General features: G+C 40.3%; 1 protein-coding gene across 26 annotated transcripts in view; it reads right to left on the reverse strand.

Moving 5' to 3' along the window:
- The window catches only part of ablim1a (actin binding LIM protein 1a), a 148,862-nt gene that overhangs the window by 3,906 nt on the left and 124,173 nt on the right, over positions 1-20,783 (reverse strand). For 13 of the 26 annotated variants that reach the window (XM_021605935.3, XM_090235359.1, XM_090235378.1 and 10 more), the window contains 7 exons: positions 17,040-17,144; positions 12,125-12,172; positions 9,905-10,054; positions 8,744-8,832; positions 8,290-8,413; positions 2,118-2,170; positions 1,675-1,809 (listed from right to left, as the gene is read on the reverse strand). In XM_021605935.3, coding sequence (XP_021461610.2) covers positions 1,690-1,809; positions 2,118-2,170; positions 8,290-8,413; positions 8,744-8,832; positions 9,905-10,054; positions 12,125-12,172; positions 17,040-17,144 — 689 coding nt within the window. In that variant the 3' untranslated portion in view covers positions 1,675-1,689. Of the gene's footprint in view, positions 1-800; positions 876-1,398; positions 1,407-1,674; positions 1,810-2,117; positions 2,171-8,289; positions 8,414-8,743; positions 8,833-9,904; positions 10,055-12,124; positions 12,173-17,039; positions 17,145-20,783 lie in introns of those variants that run through there. The other 13 variants (XM_090235435.1, XM_090235401.1, XM_090235424.1 and 10 more) reach the window with 2 other exon arrangements.

Below are 20,783 nucleotides of genomic sequence, written 5' to 3' on the forward strand. Positions count from 1 at the left end.
TAACAAAATAGTACTGTAAGTTTTAAACAATTTTGTTCAATAAAATTCAAGACATAGTTATCGAGTCCTGGCAAGCAGCTATACTGTGGGCTTTACAGCTAACTTATGCTAAGGTCTAGTACACAAACAGACATGGATGAGATTCATTTCAATTTAGAGTGAGAGTTTTGCAAGATCTTACTGAAATACTCTAATAAGCAACTAATAAGGGTGATTTGTTTTCTAATTTTTCCATCTGACCAACTCATAATAGGCACACCAATCATGAAAATCCAACAATGAAGCTGTCTCTTCTTCATAAAGTATACAGTGATCAGAGTAATTTCAAATATACATTTGGTGTTGGATTTTCCACTGTATGCTACATACAGTCTATATTGAAGCGATGTGTGAATGAACATGGAGAAGCTGGCATGCTAAGCGAGAGGTGACTCATTTCACTAGCTCCTGTCTGGACTGCCACAGCCACAGCCTCATGGGATGTAGTACTGTCGAGGGGCTGCATTTGGTTCCAGGAACCCATGATGGAACTGACTACCAGCTGCATACTGTAGGTAAGTTAGTGGTGATATTATGAGACACGCCACCAGTCCTATACCTTTGAGCTCACTCGCCACTGACTCAGTATTCCTTTCTTTTGCATACAGCATATTCGTTTTTGTAGTGAAGTCTATTTTAAAAACTTGGCATGTCAGTGAAATATACAAAAACGCATAGGGCACATACAGCTCTAGCTCTACATACAGCTCAGAGATCATCAGGTAAATAAATAAAAAATGATCAAGAAATAAGATACTTGCTTTTGGTTCCAACATATTAGGCATAGATACTCCCCTGTCCATTCTTGTTACTGCGGCACAGCCATCCCTTATGTGCTACAGGATAGAACATACACACACATGTAATATAGTGGTATGGAACTGAGATGTCTCTAGCATAGCTATCTACTATAGCTACCACTAGCCCAGCAACTGTATCATATTACTATTATATAGAGCAATATACTTGTAACATATGGTCACTGCAGTACATTTGTCTGTCTCTTTGGGTAATGGGTTTCGGCTTTCAAAGATTGGCATTCTTTTAATACAATTCATCTCAATGGCCTCTACGCTTGTGACCCCTCCACCTCTCACAGTCTAGAGGACTGCTACGGTTTGCAATTGAATATGTAACTAAAGCAGTGTTGTTTGCGTTCCAAGGCAGGAGCATGCAGGATCACTGCAATGCAATCACTACAGTTTGGAATAGCAAACAGTGATGCAGGCATTTAGCGGGACTGGGTTGACATTCAGGACAACATTAGGTTTGCAATCTTAGGAATAATGAGTGAGCAAACACATGCAAAATTAAAGGTATAATGAAAGGCAGTTGTGGATAAGCACATGAGAGACATACCTGAAACTCTGCAGGACAAAATGGGACAGAAAATGAGACTCACAGTTAATGTTTTTTCTCTACCATTTATCATTCATATCTGAACTAAGTACTACATTATTTCCAAATAATTGGGTGCCTTATTATAAAACATATTGATTAATTATTTATGTGTGTAATCGGTTAAAGGTACAATCTGGGATCTGGGAGGGGTTACATTTCCCAAGCCCCATTTCTCAGCTGTATACCAAAACAAGTGTGGGCCTGTCATTTTGCTGAACTGCTAATCCCAGATTGTAGCTTTAAGAGTATTTAAATTGTGGAAGTAGTTGTGAATATAACCAGAGCTTTATTTGGTGAGCAACACTCACCTCTTCCTCCCCCACACATGTCCCCATGGCTGTTGTACTGAGTGAAATCTGTGGACTGAGGCTGTAGAGGCAGAAACAGTATTTTAATGGCAACAGTCACATATTTATATTAACAATTTGATCAAAACAGAATGTTTTACAGGAGCAATTAGGGATAAGTGCCTTGCTCAAGGGCACATCAATAGATTTTTCACCTAGTCGGCTCAGAGATTCAAACCAGTGACCTTTTGGTTACTGTCACAACACTCTTAACCTCCAGGCTACTTGCTGCTGTCATAGCGGAAAACATCCACATTAAATCAAATACTGATTTGATTGATTTAGTTGGATTTAATCAAGTTGTGATATCTGATAGGTGTTTGATCTTACCCGGTGTAATCCATTCCGTCCATAACCAGGCAGCGAGGAAGTTTTGGAATCATCTGAAAAGTTGAAACTATGGTAAGTATCATCATTTCACTGAAACATCTAAACTCAATTTGGCTGCCCTTTAGTTTGAATTGTTCAAGCACAGGACATTTGCAAGTGTTAAAATCTCGGCGTTGAGGTAAAAAGTTTACAGTTTGTTTTAACATCTATGTTTCTACATGCACATTGATTGATTCATTGATTTTATACTATACAAAGATAAGTAATTTATGCTTTTCTAAACTAATCCAATCTGTAAGGGGTTGGATTTATTGCACCCGTTAATGAGATGGTTGTTCCAGTTTAGATGGTTTAGGCAGTCTTGTCTTTCAACATAGCAGTCATTCATAAAACAGATTGTGAGTCACAAAATATTCAAATTTTTGGCCATCCTACCTCCGGCTGGAATTCATAATGACTTCACAAACCAACATATTGTGATTTGCAGGTCCGATATAACCCTGGCTTATCAAACCACAATGTCAAGGTAATTTATGCAATTATATATGGTAATTAAGGATTTAGTTTTAATTTAGACACTTACAGTAGGCAGTCATTTGGTGAAGGTTTCAGGACTAGACGTTAATGAATGCAACAACCATGTGTCTGTAACTAACAAGCACACTCATGGGTGGGTATCTCTCACATTCACAAGGCATGCTGTGAAAAATGTCAATGAGACTTTACACCCTACAGTATTAAAACAAAACGCCCCAAAATACTGTAAAACTACATGTGTTATTCCTTACACGAAAAAAGTGTAAGAGCATCTACTCAAATAAGGTTGCAATTTATGTCAGAATTTGCAGCACCCCCATAGTGTTAGGGAACCAACACTAGATTTGGTAGTTTGTCAACACTGAAAAGTGTACGTTTTCCATTCATTTTGATGATATTTGGATGAAACCAGATCAAAGTTGCTTCTACATTGATAAAGTTTGATCATAAAGTTACTTGTCCCCTCCCTCGTGTCAAACAGTTGGATTCAGGAGGCTGGATTATTAAGAACCTTTTGCGATATCACAAAAAGCCTAATTTGATTACACAAATGGTAACTTCTTATTCTCTTACACAATTTAAATAAGTACCACCTTGTATTCAATCAAAATGCAAATATATATATATAAAAAAATAAAAAAAATATGACATTTACATCAGACTCTTTACTCAGTACTTTGTTGAAGCACCTTTGGCAGCGATTACACCCTTGAGTCTTCTAGGGTATGATGACGCGACAAGCTTGGCACACCTGTATATGGGGTGTTTCTCCCATTCTAATCTGCAGATCCTCTCAAGCTCTGTCAGGTTGGATGGGGAGCATCGATACACAGCTATTTGGCCAGCAGCATACCACCCTGCATACCACTGCTGGCTTGCTTCTGAAGCTAAGCAGGGTTGGTCCTGGTCAGTTCCTGGATGGGAGACCAGATGCTGCTGGAAGGGGTGTTGGAGGGCCAGTACGAGGCACTCTTTCCTCTGGTCTAAAAAAAATATATAACAATGCCCCAGGGCAGTGATTGAGGACACTGCCCTATGTAAGGTGCTGTCTTTCGGATGGGATGTTAAATGGGTGTCCTGACTCTCTGAGGTCATTAAAGATCCCATGGCACTTATCGTAAGAGTAGGGGTGTTAACCCTGGTGTCCTGGCTAAATCCCAATCTGGCTCTCAAACCAACTCGGTCACCTAATAATCCCCAGTTTACAATTGGCTCATTAATCCCCCTCCTGTAACTATTCCCCAGGTTGTTGCTGCAAATGAGAACGTGTTCTCAGTCAACTTACCTGGTAAAATAATAAATAAATATTTTCAGGTCTCTCCAGAGATGTTTGATCAGGTTCAAGTCCGGGCTCTGCCTGGGCCACTCAAGGACATTCAAAGACTTGTCCCGAAGCCACTCCTGCACTGTATTTGTGTGTGCTTAGGGTTGTTGTCTTGTTGGAAGGTGAACCTTCACCCTAGACTTGAGTGGTCCTGAGTGCTCTGGAGTAGGTTTCATTCAAGAATCGCTCTGTACCTTGCTCTGTTCATCTTTCCCTTGATCCTGACTAGTCTCCCAGTCCCTGAAAACATCCCCACAGCATGATGCTGCCACCACCATGCTTCCCCGTAGGGATGGTGCCAGGTTTCCTCCAGACGTGACGCTTGGCATTCAGGCCAAAGAGTTTAATCTTGGTTTCATCAGACCAGAGAATCTTGTGTCTCATGTTCTGAAAGTCCTTTAGGTGCCTTTTGGCAAACTGCAAGAAGGCTGTCATGTGAATATTACTGTGGAGTGGCTTCCGTCTGTTCACTCTACCATAAAGGCCTGATTGGTGGAGTGCAGCAGAGATGGTTGTCCTTCTGGAAGGTTCTCCCCCCTCCACAGAGGAACTCTGGAGCTCTGTCAGAGTGACCATAGGGTTCTTGGTCACTTCCCTAACCGAGGCTCTTCTCCCCTGATTGCTCAGTTTGGCCGTGCAGCCAGCTCTAGAAAGATCCTTGGTGGCCACTGTGTTCTTGAGGACCTTCAATTCTGCAGAAATGTTTTGGTACCCTTCCCCAGACATGTGCCTCAACACAATCCTGTCTCGGAGCTCTACGGAGCATTCCTTTGACCTCATTGGCTGGTTTTTGCTCTGACATGCACTGTCAACTGTGGGACCTTATATAGACAGGTGTGTGCCTTTCCAAATCATGTCCAATCAATTAATTTACCACAGGTGGACTCCAATCAAGTTGTAGAAACATCTCAACATCTCAAACAGAATAGACCTGAGCTAAATTTCGAGTCTCATAGCAAAATTCTTAAATTAAATAAGGTATTTCTGTTTTTCTTTTACTATGAATCTTGAAAAACAGTACTGACAATTTCATTTGGGCTAGCTAGCTAAATTATACTGTAAACATTGTGTCAATATTGATGCTTTCCAATAACCAAGCAGTTGGATGAACAAATTATTTCTGAAACCAAGATGTGATGTATGACAGGATTGGATGTTTCATGCAATTTCAATGTCGTTTGAGTTGCTTTGTGTATCAGCATTTGAGTTGCATTGTGTATCAGAAAATTTGCTTGAGATCATCTCACTGCAGCACTGCTCACTGGGTCAATTTGGCTTGACATAGGTATTTCAAGGAACCGCCCGCCAAGGTAAGGTCTGTCTTTCAGACTTCCTGGTAGTTAGACATGAGAGAAAAAGTACATTTTATAAAATTTTATCAGGAAAAAACATTATGGGTGATGCTTTAGTCACTCAAAAGGCTATTTTACATGGGAAAGGTTCGGGACCTATAACACTATTTCAGTGGCTCATACATCAGTGGAGGCTCACCAGAAAAGTAATGGGAGGACCATCCTCTTCAGTAAATTTCATAAAAAAAAACATGTAAAACATTTTAAAAGTCATACTTTTTCGATAAAAAGCTAAATATATTCACGTCACCAAATAATTGATTAAAATACACTTTTTTGCAATGAAGTTCTACAGTAGACGGCACTCTGTAGGGTAGCACCATGGTGTAGCCGGAGGACAACTAGCTTCCATCCTCCTCTGGGTACATTGACTAAAATACAAAACCTAGGAGGCTCATGGTTCTAACCCCCTTCCACAGATTTACACAGTAATTATGACAACTTCCAGAGGACATCCTCCAACCTATCAGAGCTCCAGCATAGCATGAACTGCCCTGTTGTTCACCCAATCAAAGGATCAGAGAATAAATCTCGTACTGAAAGCATAAGCTACAGCTAGCTAGGACTGCAGTTCATAAAATGTAGTATGTAGTTGACTCAAAGAGAGAGAAGGACAATAGTTGAACAGTTTTGAACAAATTAATTTGAAGAAGGAGAGGCAAGAGAGAGAGAGAGTCATTTTTCCCCTTTCAAATGCAGCCAGCTAGTTTAGCCTACTCAAACACCCTTCTCAAACAGAGGGGTGCTATGTTAGGTAGCCGGCTATGACTATCCAACACAACACTAGAACTCTTCCAAGTCAAGGTATGCTTTTGGTTTTACAAATGTGATAAACTGCTTTACTGACTGTACACTGTAAAGTTACTGCATGATTGTAGCAGGTTAACTAACGCATTAGTTCTATTAGTTATGTTGACTATGACATTACTTTAGCTAATATGCTGACAACGATGGAGGCTGTGTGTAGCGGTTACGATATGGTTTGGCTTGGAAAGTTTTTTCGGCTGGTCACATACAGCTGATGTGTTGTGCATTGAAGTCCACAAGCGAAGGGAAAAGGTGAGAGGGGGAGAGTGCATAGATGCAAGAAGGAATAGAATGTGTCTGATATGAAAGTGAACTGTCTTTACGTGTGTCAGGGGTGTATTCAGTCCACCAATTCTGTTGAAAAATGTTTCTTAAACGGAAGAAAACAGAATGAAACGGGGATAAACATACCTGAATTTGTCCAATAGAAACTCTTATTTGTAACTGTTGGACTAATGATTACACCCTAGATCAGCTAGATGCAGGCAAGAGTGTGCAAGGCAGTATTGAACGTGTCACTGTCTGTCTTTTAAAAAATGTCTCTGTGCACCTACGTTGTAATCTTTCATTCATAGGCTAGGTTGTAGCAACTTCATGATGTATATGGAGAACATTTGAGTATCATGTAGTAGCCTAAACATATCGCGTGTCACGGTCGTTTGAATGATTGGACCAAGGCGCTGCGTGCGTAGAATTCTACGTGTTTAATAAACTCACCAGACAAAACAGAAGACAAAACGAAATGTGACGAAGTGATGATCCATTGCCCGGAGCCTCCAGTGATGATCCATGGCCCGGAGCCTCCAGCGACGGTTCCCCATCCGGAGTCCCCAGCAATGATCCACGGTCCGGAGTCTCCGGCAACGATCCATGGCCCAGAGTCTCCAGCAACGATCCACGGCCCGGAGTCTCCGGAGACGATCCACAGATCTGAGGCCCCGGGGACGATCCACGGTCTGGAGCTTCCGGCGACGATCCACGGTTCGGCCACTGTCACACCCCAACCAACACAGAGAATAAACAGCTCTCTATGGTCAGGACGTGACAGTATCCCCCCCAAAGGTGCGGACTCCGACCACAAAACCTGACTCAATAGGGGAGAGTCCGGGTGGGCATCTACCGTCGGGGGTGGCTCCAGTGATAATCCATGGCCCGGAGCCTCCAGTGATGATCCATGGCTTGGAGCCTCAAGTGATGATCCATGGCCCGGAGCCTCCTGCAAGGGTACCCAGTCCGGAGCCTCCTGCGAGGGTTCACAGTTCGGAGAGTCCTGCGAGGGTTCCCCATCCGGAGTTCCACAGTCCGGAGTCCCCAGCGACGATCCACGTTCTGGAGTCCCCGGTGGCGATCCACGGTCCGGATTCCCCGGTGATGATCCACGGTCCCTCCGGCGACAATCCACGGTCCGGTTCCTCCAGCGACGATCCACTGTCCGGGGTCCCCGGCGACGATCCACGGTCTGATTCCTCCGGAGACGTTCCACGGTCCAGAGTCTCCGGCGACGATCCACGGTCCGGAGCTTCCGATGACGATCCACAGTTCTGTTCCTCCTGCAACGATCCATGGTCCGGAGCCTCCAGCGATGACCCACGGTCCGGTTCCACAGAAGCGGAGGGATGCACTGACCTCATGCACTGACCTTAGAGAGCCTTTTTATTCTCTATTTTGGTTTGGTTAGTGTGTGACTAGGGTGGGTACTCTAGTTTTTTTATTTCTATTTTGGCCTGGTATGGTTCAAAATCAGAGGCAGCTCTCTATTGTTGTCTCTGATTGGGGATCATATTTAGGCAGCCTTTTCCCACCTGTTGTTTGTGGGATCTTGATTTTGTATTGTTGCTTTTGAGCCCTACAAAGCTGGACGTTTCGTTTTGTTACTCTTTCTTGTTTTGTGCCGGTTATCATTAATAAAAAATTATTACCCTACACCACGCTGCATCTTTGTCCAACCATCCTTCAAACAACGAGCGTTACAACAAAAAATGGTGTTTGTTGTATTGGACAAGTACAGATAGTAACTCTGTATTTCAATCAATTTTGGATCGCTTTCTACAGTTTGGTACCTAATGAACCTGACCCTGATTTAGAGTTAATTTGATGTGGTTCTTCTAAACAATGTGCTTGTTACTATATGGTGAAGTTAGTCAGAACATACCTCCATCATAGTTGTTCTGCTGAGGTTCATAGCGCTGAGCTGATTGGCTGCGTGCATGACCTTCCCTGATCTGCTCCTTTTCATTCTCCTCTTTCATTATCAGCTTCCCCAAACCAGACTGGATCTGGGGACACACAGAACATATGGAAAATACTTAACTTAAAGCCTGCAGGTATAATGCATTGTAAGACTTGTCATGAGCATGTATAATATCTTATAATGAATCTTATAATGATCCTGACTAAATACCAGCTATTTTGAGTCAGTTGAAAAGTTGATACATACAGAGACAAAACATAGTGTAAACCTTATTATAATACAGTATAAAGGCTTGTACATGCTTATAACAAATTATAAGAGCTCCCTACGTGTGTGTTATTATAAAGAGCTGCCTACGTGTGTGTGTTTGTGGGTGTGATTGTGGGGGTGAGTGTATGAATGTGGCTTCTCTAACCTTGTTGATTTGCTCCTCCTGGATCTGCTTTCTCTTCATAGCCTCCTCTTCCTCCTCTTCCCTAGACCGTCTCCTTCCTCCTTCTGAACCTTTGAGTGGCATAAACAACCCGTGAATAAGCCAACACACACACATGCACACACACACACACACACACGCACACACACACGCACACACAGGCATGCATGCACACACCCTTATAACTGTGTGTGTGAATTACAGGCGTCTTGACCGAGAAGTAGTGCTAAATACAGTCAAACAAGACTGTAAAAAACTATAACAGAAGGCATAATAGAAGGCTCCCATCTGTGGACATCATGTTCACAAAAGTACTGTACAGGATTTTTAAAAGGATTGACAAAAGTACTGTAGGATTTATCTTTCCAGCAACAGGGGTGTGGGAGAACACAAATGTGAGACAGAGTTCACTAGACATGAACACAGACAAACCAAAAACAGTGAAACTACTCAGCTGCACAGAATGTTAACAAGGAGAGTACAAGTCTTCACAAGATGAGATATTTACTATGAGTTTGATACACAGAGCAACACAGTGTAGGAAGACAGATCCGTTTGAAGCCAGTCTCAGTTAGCTCTGTCCAAGTCATTTGTGAACGGTCGATTGATTGATTTTATAGGTAGCTGTAAAGCAAGCTGTAAAGGAAGGTGCAACTGAAGCTGTAGCAAGCAAAAAGTGACATGATGCCAACAACAACAGTCTTTCAAGGATACATTGTTCATCAGCATTGCACAAAATTCAGCAAAATAATTTTAAAATCTGTGTTCTAGAGAGTCAAATTGTGGTGAGAGCAGGGATGCAATAAAGCTTAGTGGTGATGTTAAGCTTCAAGTGCATAAGAGTGAGATTATGACCGATCCATAAAGAACCCAAACCTTACATCCTAGACACTTGTGAAAATCTGAGAGGTTCGGAAAAGCCATATGGCTGAAATTCCACCTAGCCTATCAGAGTTCACAGTGGTACTATTGACATATTGCTGAAACCTATCAAATTCTCTCAGATCTCAATAAATGTCTAGAGGGTAGGGACTAGTGGTTGTTTCTGGACAGGGACAAGTTCAGGGTTTGGTTAGGGGTAGTGAGCCTCTAAGGTGAAGGAGGTGGGGCAGTGCAAGCATGCTCATAAGGAGCCTACTGTACCTAAGGCAGCCAGGGTCAGGGAGGGAGAGCAGGGGGGCCAGTGGTCGTTTTCGGTCGGTGATGTGTCATCCAGAGGGGGGACATGGGCGGCAGGAAACGTAGCGGATCTGATGATGTCATCAGCAGACTTTCTTTTTGGTGCGGGTGAATCTAAATTGGCAACCAGAGGAACTGGACTATCAGTGTGAGTGAGTACCCTTAATCCCCTTAAACACAGCTGAACATTTCAACATCATCTGTCTGAAATGTTGTGTGATAATCTTTACACGGCAAATTAACAAGTGTTGAGGTGAAAAGTGTTGTGAGTGTTATATCTGAGTGTTGATTTGAGTTGGGTTAACAAATTGACAGAAAATTCCGTTTTCTTTAAATCACAGTGGAATCAACACTGCATGGTGTTGTTGTTACTTGATTGTGTTGAGTTAAGTTCCATGATTTCTCTCAGAGTAGAAAATATGTGGGAGGGGCCTCGTTATCACGTTTCCCAGCATAATTTGTTCCAGGTTGATTTTTAGAATAGTTTGTTTTTAATATCTATGCTTCTGCATGCACATTGATTGATTCATTGATCTTATGCTATACAAAGATAAATTATATACATTTTTCTAAACTAATCCAATCTAGTGTACCCATCACTGAGATGGTTGTTCCAGTTTAAATGATATGACCTCACTATTAAATCTTCTCAATAGCAGTTTTCCTGAATGGCTGGATTCTGATAGGAATTGCAGTACAAATAATAATTTCATAAACCAGAATATTGTGATTTGCAGGTCTGATGTGGCCAAGAACAAAGATTTTCAGACTGAAATGTTAAGGATAATTAGGACATAACTAAATACATGACAAATATGTTTTATAGGGCTATAAATGGTTCATTTCAATTCAAACACATTCACCTTGGCAGTTACTTGGTGAAGGCTTCAGGACTGAATTGTTATGAATCCAACAAACTAACAAACAGTCATCGGTGGGTATCTCTCATGCTCACTTGAAAGGAATGCTGGGAAATATGTAAATAAGGCTTTACACCTATAGTGTTAAAACATCACCCCCCCCCAAAAAAATACTAAAATACTGAAACACTACATGTGATTACTTAACAAAAATAAATTGTAACACCATCATCTCTAATAAGTGTTCTTTTAAGTTGGATTTGGCAACAGTTTAACACTATTTCAGTGGGTCATATACAGTATACACACTAAGAAAGGGTTACATTTAACACAGTGGATGTAAAAATTCTCATCTCAAATTTGCTGTGTACATGGTATAGATAATACCCCACCCAACCTTACACTTACACTTACACTTATTATAAAAAATTGTTCACAGATTATGTAAATAGTTGTGGTGTGATGGCGCTCTAATCAATATTTATAATATTGTCTGCACCACTGAAGGGGTGCTCAGTCTTAGGAACCATTAGTAGGAGAAGGACCACACTCCAAAACATGTCAGCGATAAATCATATTTAAGGAAATTAAGATTACATCCCAAACCTCCTCTTTAGATTACGGGGTACTGTAGGCTCGCATGCCTTGATCTTTTGCTTAGGTTTCTAAATTCTCAGAAAGTGTTCAGAAAGTATTTGGTCAGAGAGAGAGACTTCAAACAATATTGACACATTGACATTGGAGGTGGTCACAGTAAATGGTGTACAATTAGAGGTCAATGTGGTGATTACACAATTTCAATCCAAACTGAAGAAAACATAATTGAAAGGACCCAGATATTGCTCATTGACATCTAGTCCACCAACCCCATACCATTACTAAAAGGTTAGGTGCTGCTTTGTATAGTTAAGCTTATCGCTCTTGTTTATAGCGAATGAGTTTCAAGACACTTTCTTTCTTTCTATAATCACGTTGTTTTACAGTAAACCAACTCCTCATATCATGTCCCTGCTAAGAGAAGTAATATTACCTAGTCATGCTCTTGGAAAGCTCTGTCTCTATTTGCAATCAGTCTAATTATTGCCGGGGTGGCAGGGTAGCCTAGTGGTTAGAGGCGTTGGACTCGTAAACGAAAGGTTGCAAGTTTGTAATCCCTGAGCTGACAAGGTACAAATCTGCCGTTCTGCCCCCTGAACAAGGCAGTTACCCCACTGTTCCTAGGCCGTCATTGAAAATAAGAATTTGTTCTTAACTGACTTGCCTAGTTAAAGGTCAACAACAAAAAAAATGCTGGTGAAACCAGGTCACAGAGAGTGAATTATACCGTGTTGTTTGTAGATGGGTGGTTTCCTGTAAATGTTGATCCCCTGATCTGAAAGGGCAAAGGGAGAAAGACATAGTCAAAACCACTGGGCACACCATGTCATTTCAATGTGGGGAATATTTGGTTGAGATGTTGATCAATGGGATTACAAGATATATTCACCCACTCAAAAAGACAAACAAAAGTTAGTTGAATTTCCAATGTGTTATCACTATGCTTTCAATTAACCAAATTCCAATGGAAAAACAACGTCTGATTTTTGGTTTAGTTGTCACCCAAATGTCTATCTCCGTGCTTTCAATAATTTAAAAGCAAAGCATTGTTCAAACGGGAATACAATGTCAGATATTTTGTTTATCTATACAACAGATTCATGTGTTATCGCTGTACTTCATCTAATGGCTGAACCAAAATAACTGTATTGCAGTAGAGATTACATTAAAAGCACATGGCGCAATTGATCAATGTTGTTTGAGATTGTGCACAGATGATTATAGCATAGCTATCTTGAATTAGAACACTTTATGTGATTACATAAGAAGAAATGTATAGTTACCATCACCTCAAAATGTGGCCATGGATGTGTTACCGATTTTAAAGTTGAATTTTACATTAGTTTGTAAGATAACATTTTTAATTCGTTTTTAAAGCTTCAATATGTCACTTTTTAGGCGACCCAAGCAAATTCACATAGTTATAGATCTGTCATTCTCATTGAAAGCAAGTCTAAGAAGCGGTAGATCTGTTCTATGTGCGCTATGTCTATGCTTCCTGCCCTTTACTTTCAGTTTTGCACACCAGCTTCAAACAGCTGAAAATACTATATTTTGGGTTATTGAAAATATATTTCACAGCGGTTGAAATGGTACAATGTTTTCTTTACACATTATGTTGCCTGTTTTGTCACATAAACTGAAAGTCAGCAAACTATTAGAATTTTAGCAACCAGGAAACTTAACTTTAGGCTATTTACTGTATCACAAAAGTGATAGTGAATTGTTTTGGGTTGTCCACGCAACCAAATATCAACATTTGAAGGAGATCTATCTTCTGCTTGAATAGTTCCATCTGTGCCATTGACTTAAGCAAAAAAGTCACCAGAAGCGGGTGGGCGGAGCAAACAGACCGAGGAGGGTGGAAAGGATGGGACAGGCAGAACAGTGACTGTATGCTAGCAGGATAGTCCATATCTCCAATCATCTTTGCTGATAGCGGTGGGTGAATTGGTCTAATTTAGCATATATGGTAAAAAAATAAATATTTAGCTACTTCTTCCAATTCAAATGAGTAAAAAAAAAAAAGTGAATAATGACAACAAAAAATGTTTTGTGTGACTACAGCGGCAGCAATAAATCACAAAACTCGTGACAGGTTTTAAATGAGCGAGGCGTCATGGAGGACAACCTGCCCACCTGGCTTCGGTTGGGTTATTATAATTCAAAACAATGCTTTAAAAAAAAAAATCATGCATGCCTCGCCTTTGGTGAATTTAGGCCACAAGTCTGGCTTTAATTCCAGTTTGTCTACAAATTAATCATTGGTACGTTGGATTCACGTCTCCATCTCAATCAAACATCAAAGTTAAAGGATAGGATTAAATCAAATCAAATCCAACGTTAAATGCACTTTAAATCATTTGATCTGATTGAGTCTTATTATTTAACTTAGATTTTTAGTTGAGATGGAGTTGAATTCAACATATCAATTATTATTTTGTAGACAAACTGAAATGAAAGCCAGACTAAGTCAGTGGCACAGATGCAACTATCCAATCAGCTTCATCTCCTTCAAATGTTGATATTTTGTTGTGTTGACAACCAAACAGTTTTCAATCACTAAATATCATTCAGTTTGAAAATCAGCCAAAGCTTAAAACCCTAGGCCTATTGTATTGTCTATTTTATGTTGAATTCTGGGTTGAAATGAAACAATAGCTTTTGATGACTTTGCAAATGCTATATAAGCCTAAATTGTGTCATTCAAAAATCAAATCAAATTGTATTAGTCACATGGGCCGAATACAACACTGAAATGTTACTTACAAGCCCCTAACCAACAATGCAGTTTAAAAAACACGAATAAGAATAAGATATAAAAGTAACAAGTAAGTTGTTAAGTTAAAATAAAGTTAAAAAATCAGTTACAAACAACAAACATAAAAATACAATGTAAAATGTCAACCATCTGTCTTGATGATATCATATATGATATCTGAGCTCTGTTAAACCTACCCTTTGGAATGACTTAGTAAATCTATTTTGTTTATTCCTATATTTTTTTTATTCCTATATTTTTAAAATACTTTTACCCCTTTTTCATGATATCCAATTGGTAATTAGTCTTGTCCCTACAGACTAGGGAGAGGCAAAGGTTGAGAGCAATGCATCCTCTGAAACACAACCCTGCCAAGCCACACTGCTTCTTGACACACTGCTCACGTAACCCGGAAGCCAGCTGCACCAATGTGACTGAAGTCAGCTTGCAACTGAAGTCAGCTTGCAACTGAAGTCAGCTTGCAACTGAAGTCAGCTTGCAACTGAAGTCAGCTTGCAACTGAAGTCAGCTTGCAACTGAAGTCAGCTTGCAACTGAAGTCAGCTTTAAACTGAAGTCAGCTTGTAGGCTCCCAAACTGCCACCCATCCCTTCCGGCCAAATCCTCCCCCAACCCAGACAATTGTGCGCCAGCGCATGGGTCTCCTGGGTATGGCCAGTTGTGACACAGCCTAGGATCGAACCCGGGGCTGTAGTGACGCCTCAAGCACTGCAATCAGGTGCCACTGCACCACTCGGGAGAACCTATCTACAGTGCCTTGCGAAAGTATTCGGCCCCCTTGAACTTTGCGACCTTTTGCCACATTTCAGGCTCCAAACATAAAGATATAAAACTGTATTTTTTTGTGAAGAATCAACAACAAGTGGGACACAATCATGAAGTGGAATGACATTTAGTGGATATTTCAAACTTTTTTAACAAATCAAAAACTTAAAAATTGGGCGTGCAAAATTATTCAGCCCCTTTACTTTCAGTGCAGCAAACTCTCTCCAGAAGTTCCGTGAGGATCTCTGAATGATCCAATGTTGACCTAAATGACTAATGATGATAAATACAATCCACCTGTGTGTAATCAAGTCTCCGTATAAATGCACCTGCACTGTGATAGTCTCAGAGGTCCGTTAATAGCGCAGAGAGCATCATGAAGAACAAGGAACACACCAAGATACTGTTGTGAAGAAGTTTAAAGCCGGATTTGGATACAAAAAGATTTCCCAAGCTTTAAACATCCCAAGGAGCACTGTGCAAGCGATAATATTGAAATGGAAGGAGTATCAGACCACTGCAAATCTACCAAGACCTGGCCGTCCCTCTAAACTTTCAGCTCATACAAGGAGAAGACTGATCAGAGATGCAGCCAAGAGGCCCATGATCACTCTGGATGAACTGCAGAGATCTACAGCTGAGGTGGGAGACTCTGTCCATAGGACAACAATCAGTCGTATATTGCACAAATCTGGCCTTTATGGAAGAGTGGCAAGACGAAAGCCATTTCTTAAAGATATCCATAAAAAAGTGTCGTTTAAAGTTTGCCACAAGCCACCTGGGAGACACACCAAACATGTGGAAGAAGGTGCTCTGGTCAGATGAAACCAAAATTGAACTTTTTGGCAACAATGCAAAACGTTATGTTTGGCGTAAAAGCAACACAGCTGAACACACCATCCCCACTGTCAAACATGGTGGTGGCAGCATCATGGTTTGGGCCTGCTTTTCTTCAGCAGGGACAGGGAAGATGGTTAAAATTGATGGGAAGATGGATGGAGCCAAATACAGGACCATTCTGGAAGAAAACCTGATGGAGTCTGCAAAAGACCTGAGACTGGGACGGAGATTTGTCTTCCAACAAGACAATGATCCAAAACATAAAGCAAAATCTACAATGGAATGGTTCAAAAATAAACATATCCAGGTGTTAGAATGGCCAAGTCAAAGTCCAGACCTGAATCCAATCGAGAATCTGTGGAAAGAACTGAAAACTGCTGTTCACAAATGCTCTCCATCCAACCTCACTGAGCTCGAGCTGTTTTGCAAGGAGGAATGGGAAAAAATGTCAGTCTCTCGATGTGCAAAACTGATAGAGACATACCCCAAGCGACTTACAGCTGTAATCGCAGCAAAAGGTGGCGCTACAAAGTATTAACTTAAGGGGGCTGAATAATTTTGCACGCCCAATTTTTCAGTTTTTGATTTGTTAAAAAAGTTTGAAATATCCAATAAATGTTGTTCCACTTCATGATTGTGTCCCACTTGTTGTTGATTCTTCACAAAAAAATACAGTTTTATATCTTTATGTTTGAAGCCTGAAATGTGGCAAAAGGTCGCAAAGTTCAAGGGGGCCGAATACTTTCGCAAGGCACTGTATTTAGTTTTTAAGTGGGGATCTATCATCAATCATTCTCACAATAGCACATTGGTAATAGTCAATGACAAATATCATAGCTGGGCTTGTTCAAAACCTTGGATGGGAGACCAAAGACTATGTGTAGACTATGCCCAGCTTATTGTTTGTTTTTAAAATAGTGGATATAACGCTGAAGATCTGACATTATCTTAAAGGTACAAATTCAACAGATTTTATACAACGTTTGTCTATGTCAACATTTTTTACATTTATTTTCCATGTAGATTCCGTGCCACAATACGTCAACAACTTACGTTGAAACAACGTTGATTCAATCAGTTTGTGCTCAGTGTTTTGCATTTCATGTATACGTATCAAACACTTTTCCAGTGACACATGAGACAAAAGCATTATTGAAATGGAAAAAGTGGTAGAGAGAAGTTGCGTGAGAGCAATAAAAAGTCTCAGGTGACCAGTAGCAGTAACAGTGACAGGGTGCGCTCCGTGTATCTCCTACCTGGGAGGTGGAAATGTTTAGGGGTCAGAGAGAGAGGTGGAGTGACCGGCCGGCTCTCTGGCCGTTGGGGTATAGGGGAGCTCCGCCCGCTGGGTGGATCAGTGCCTCCGATGAGAAGAACCAAGAACAAAATGTAAGCAGGGCAACCATAAGGAAATCATAAATTTGGAGAAAGCTAATCTTGCAGAGCCAGACAAGCGTGTCTCTGAGTATTGGATATAGCTGTAAGGTCTGGCATGTGAGATTAGGGTCAAGCATAAAAATGGACGCAAGTGGATGTTACTTTACTCTGAAAGAGTGATCCAGTTTTGAGAACTATTGAAGGATCCTGTATTACCAAATCAATCGATGGGAAAATCATGCAGATGTTGTAGTTAAAGCATACAGCAGACAAGAAGCATACCTGAGCATACAGAATGAACCATATGCAACTCTGAGTTTGGTACAGCTACAGATTCACTCTGTTTGTCCCTACCATAACACAGTAGATGAGGATGAGGACACATCTTAGCATGCAACCAAACAGCATCAAAACACAAAAGACCGTAAGACTGATATCATATCTAATATATAGTTTATCATTTAAAAAACATGTTTTATCCAAAACAATTGGCAGATTAATGCTAACTAGATGGATGCTGAAAAATGTTTCTCATCAAACCCTAACCCGTCCCTAATCCTACTAATCTCAACCAACAGTGTTAGTAACATACTGTAGCCATGAGGTAATATGAGACCTAACCAAAGGATGCAGGCCAACCTGGTCTCAGAGCATTTCGTATTTTTCTGTATGAAATTCCGTAAACTCCATTTAGCATGATATGTTACGTTTAGTATGGTACGTGTTAATTTGTGGATGTCGTAACATAAGATTACAATTACGAATTACAATTTGTATTATACATTATAAATTCACTAAACATACAATATGAATTCTAGCTAGGTGGCTAGGTTGCTAACATTAACTCGGCTATGGGTTAGGAGTTGAGTTAGGTTAAAGGGTTAGAGTTAGCTAATAGGGTTAAGGTTAGGGGAAGGGTTAGTTAACATGCTTAGTTGCGAAATAGCTCAAATGTAGTAAGTAAAAGTTGAACAGTTGCTAATTTGCTAAAATGCTGAAGTTGTCCATGATGAGAGTTGAATTCGCAACCTCCGGGTTGCTAGATGTTCGCATTATACTCCCACCCATCCACCCTACTTTCATTTTTGCCTTAAGTAACCATATGTCTTAAGTAACCATACCAAACGTAACATCTCATACTAATTTGAATGTCCAGGATTTATATTTACTATGTTATGTCTAGTCTAGGAGACCAGGCTGTGCAGGTAGACATAATGGACATTTATCATTAAACAGGCAAATTGTCAGTAATGTGACTTGGGTGGAACATTTCAAAGTTTCCCAATGCTGGAAGGGGAGCCTGAGTGAAAAAGTTTGGGAACCTCTGGTCTAAGTGAACTAGGCTGCATGTCTATATCATGACAGCAGAAGAGACGTTTCTAGCCTGGTCCCAGATCTGTTTGCCAGTCAGTTGGTAAAAAAGGCACAAACAGATTTGGGACCAGGCTAGTCAGCTTCTGACATTCACTTCACATCAAATGTGCATGGCAACAGTATACAGTGCCTAGTGGAAGTCTACATACCCCAAGTAAAATAAAAATATATATAAATGTTTATTAAAACCTGTTAAGGATATGGCAGACATATGCCCCCTTTGGAGAGATTGGGTACCCCTAGTAAACTGAAAAAAAAATCTGTCAAAAATTGCTAATATATGCAAATAAAAATTATTATTGGATAGAAAACACTCTAAAGATTCTAAAACCGTTGGAATTATGTCTGTAAGTATAGCAGAACTCACAGGGCAGGCATTCTTCCAAACTAGTTTTTGTGGCCATGAAAGTTGGAGCAACTTTGACGTCATGGCCCCCACCCTTCCCAACCATGATTCTGGGGACACTTTCTATCTCTTCCGCTAGATGTCCTCTTTCAGTAGAGCTTTGAATCGTTCAAATCCCGCGAGAATTGACCCTATGGGAGTGAAATTAGTGCGTGCCACGAGAGAATAGGCTGTGCGTAGGGGCGCGAATTGGTCCCAGCCATTCCTTTGTTCCAGCACTCAAGAGAAGGGCAGACGATGGCCGATTGAATTGAAGTTTGTTTTGCGTGTCTAAAACATCATAAAGCTTGCTTCTGCACTTAGTTTGACCTGTTTAGTCGACACATAATATGTAATTTTGAAGTTTTGATGCGCAACTTTTCCGGACCAGAGGACGTTTTGGGTGCATTTCAGCTGATGTTATTAGCAGTAGCTAATACAAAGACGCAAGACTTGAAACCAAACGATGTATTGGGTAAGTATGAAGCCTTCCAGAACATTCTGAACGAAGACCATCGAAGGTAAGGGAATATTTATGCTTAAATCTGTGTTTCTGTTGACTCCAACATTACGTAGAAATGTAGCTTGGAACTGAGTGCCGTCTCAGCATATTGAATAGTGTGCGATTTCTGTAACGTTAAAAATAAATCTAACAAAGCGGTTGCATAAAGAAGCAGTGTATCTTTCTAACTATATGTAGAACATGTATATTTAGTCAAAGTTTATGATGTCTATTTACGTTATCTTGCCCCGCTACCTAGATTTCCTGCGGGCATTTTTGAGTAATTTCTGAACGTGAACTCACTGTAAATGGACATTTATGGATATAAATGGCATATTATTGAAAAAAAAAAATATGTACTGTGTAACATGTCATATTACTGTCATCTGATGAAGATTTTCAAAAGGTTAGTGAGCGATTTATTTTTTAATCCTGCGTTTGTTGATTGCATGTTTTGGCTATTCAAATGAGCTGTGTCTGGTGGTGGTTTTACATATACATGTGCTATGTTTTCGCCGCAAAACATTTTAGAAATCTGACTTGCTGGCTAGATGAACAAGGTGTTTATCTTTCATTTGAGCTATTGGACTTGTTAATGTGTGGAGGTTAAATATTTTTAAGAATATTTTTGCGTTCCATGCGCCACCGTTTCAGCTGAACGTGGGAGGGTTGATTCCCAATTGGGAACCAATATCGTAGACAGGTTAAATAATTAATAAATTAACTAAAACACAAAGATGTATTGATTGCATATGTCTTTACACCCCTGAGTTAATACTTGGTGGAAATACCTTTGTCAGCAGTGAACAATTTTTAATAAGATTCTACCAACTCTGCACAACTCTTATGGCAACATATATCCATTGTTTTTGTCTAAATTGCTAAACGCTCAGTAAATTTGGTTGGAAATCATTGATGGACAGAAATATAAAAACGTAGTCTGAATGTCAAGCAGGAAAACTCAGGAAAACTCAACACTTTTTGGAAATCCATTCTGGTGTGTCTTTGGCATTACAATTTTGACAAAAACAAAGGATATACAGTATGTTGCCATAAGCGTTGTGCAGAGTTGGTAGAATCAAATTTAAAATCACTCACAGCTGTAATTGCTGCCAAAGGTGCTTTCACAAAGTTTTAACGCTGGGGTGTGAAGATATGTTTGTTATATATTTTAAATTAATTTAGAAAATGCTCTGTAATGTTTCTTTCACTTTGAATGTAATCCCTTTCAGATCAAATGTTAAGGCAGTGCAAGGGGTCTGTAGACTTTCACTAGGCATTGTATAGGGGCTGAAGAATGTGGTAGGGACATGAGTAGTTTAGCGATAGCGTATGAGGCATTAAGACTTGAATGAGGTGACA

Source organism: Oncorhynchus mykiss, chromosome 1 (genome assembly GCF_057628025.1).
Source record: "Oncorhynchus mykiss isolate SJ-2025 chromosome 1, ASM5762802v1, whole genome shotgun sequence".
Classification (NCBI taxonomy): Eukaryota; Metazoa; Chordata; class Actinopteri; order Salmoniformes; family Salmonidae; genus Oncorhynchus; species Oncorhynchus mykiss.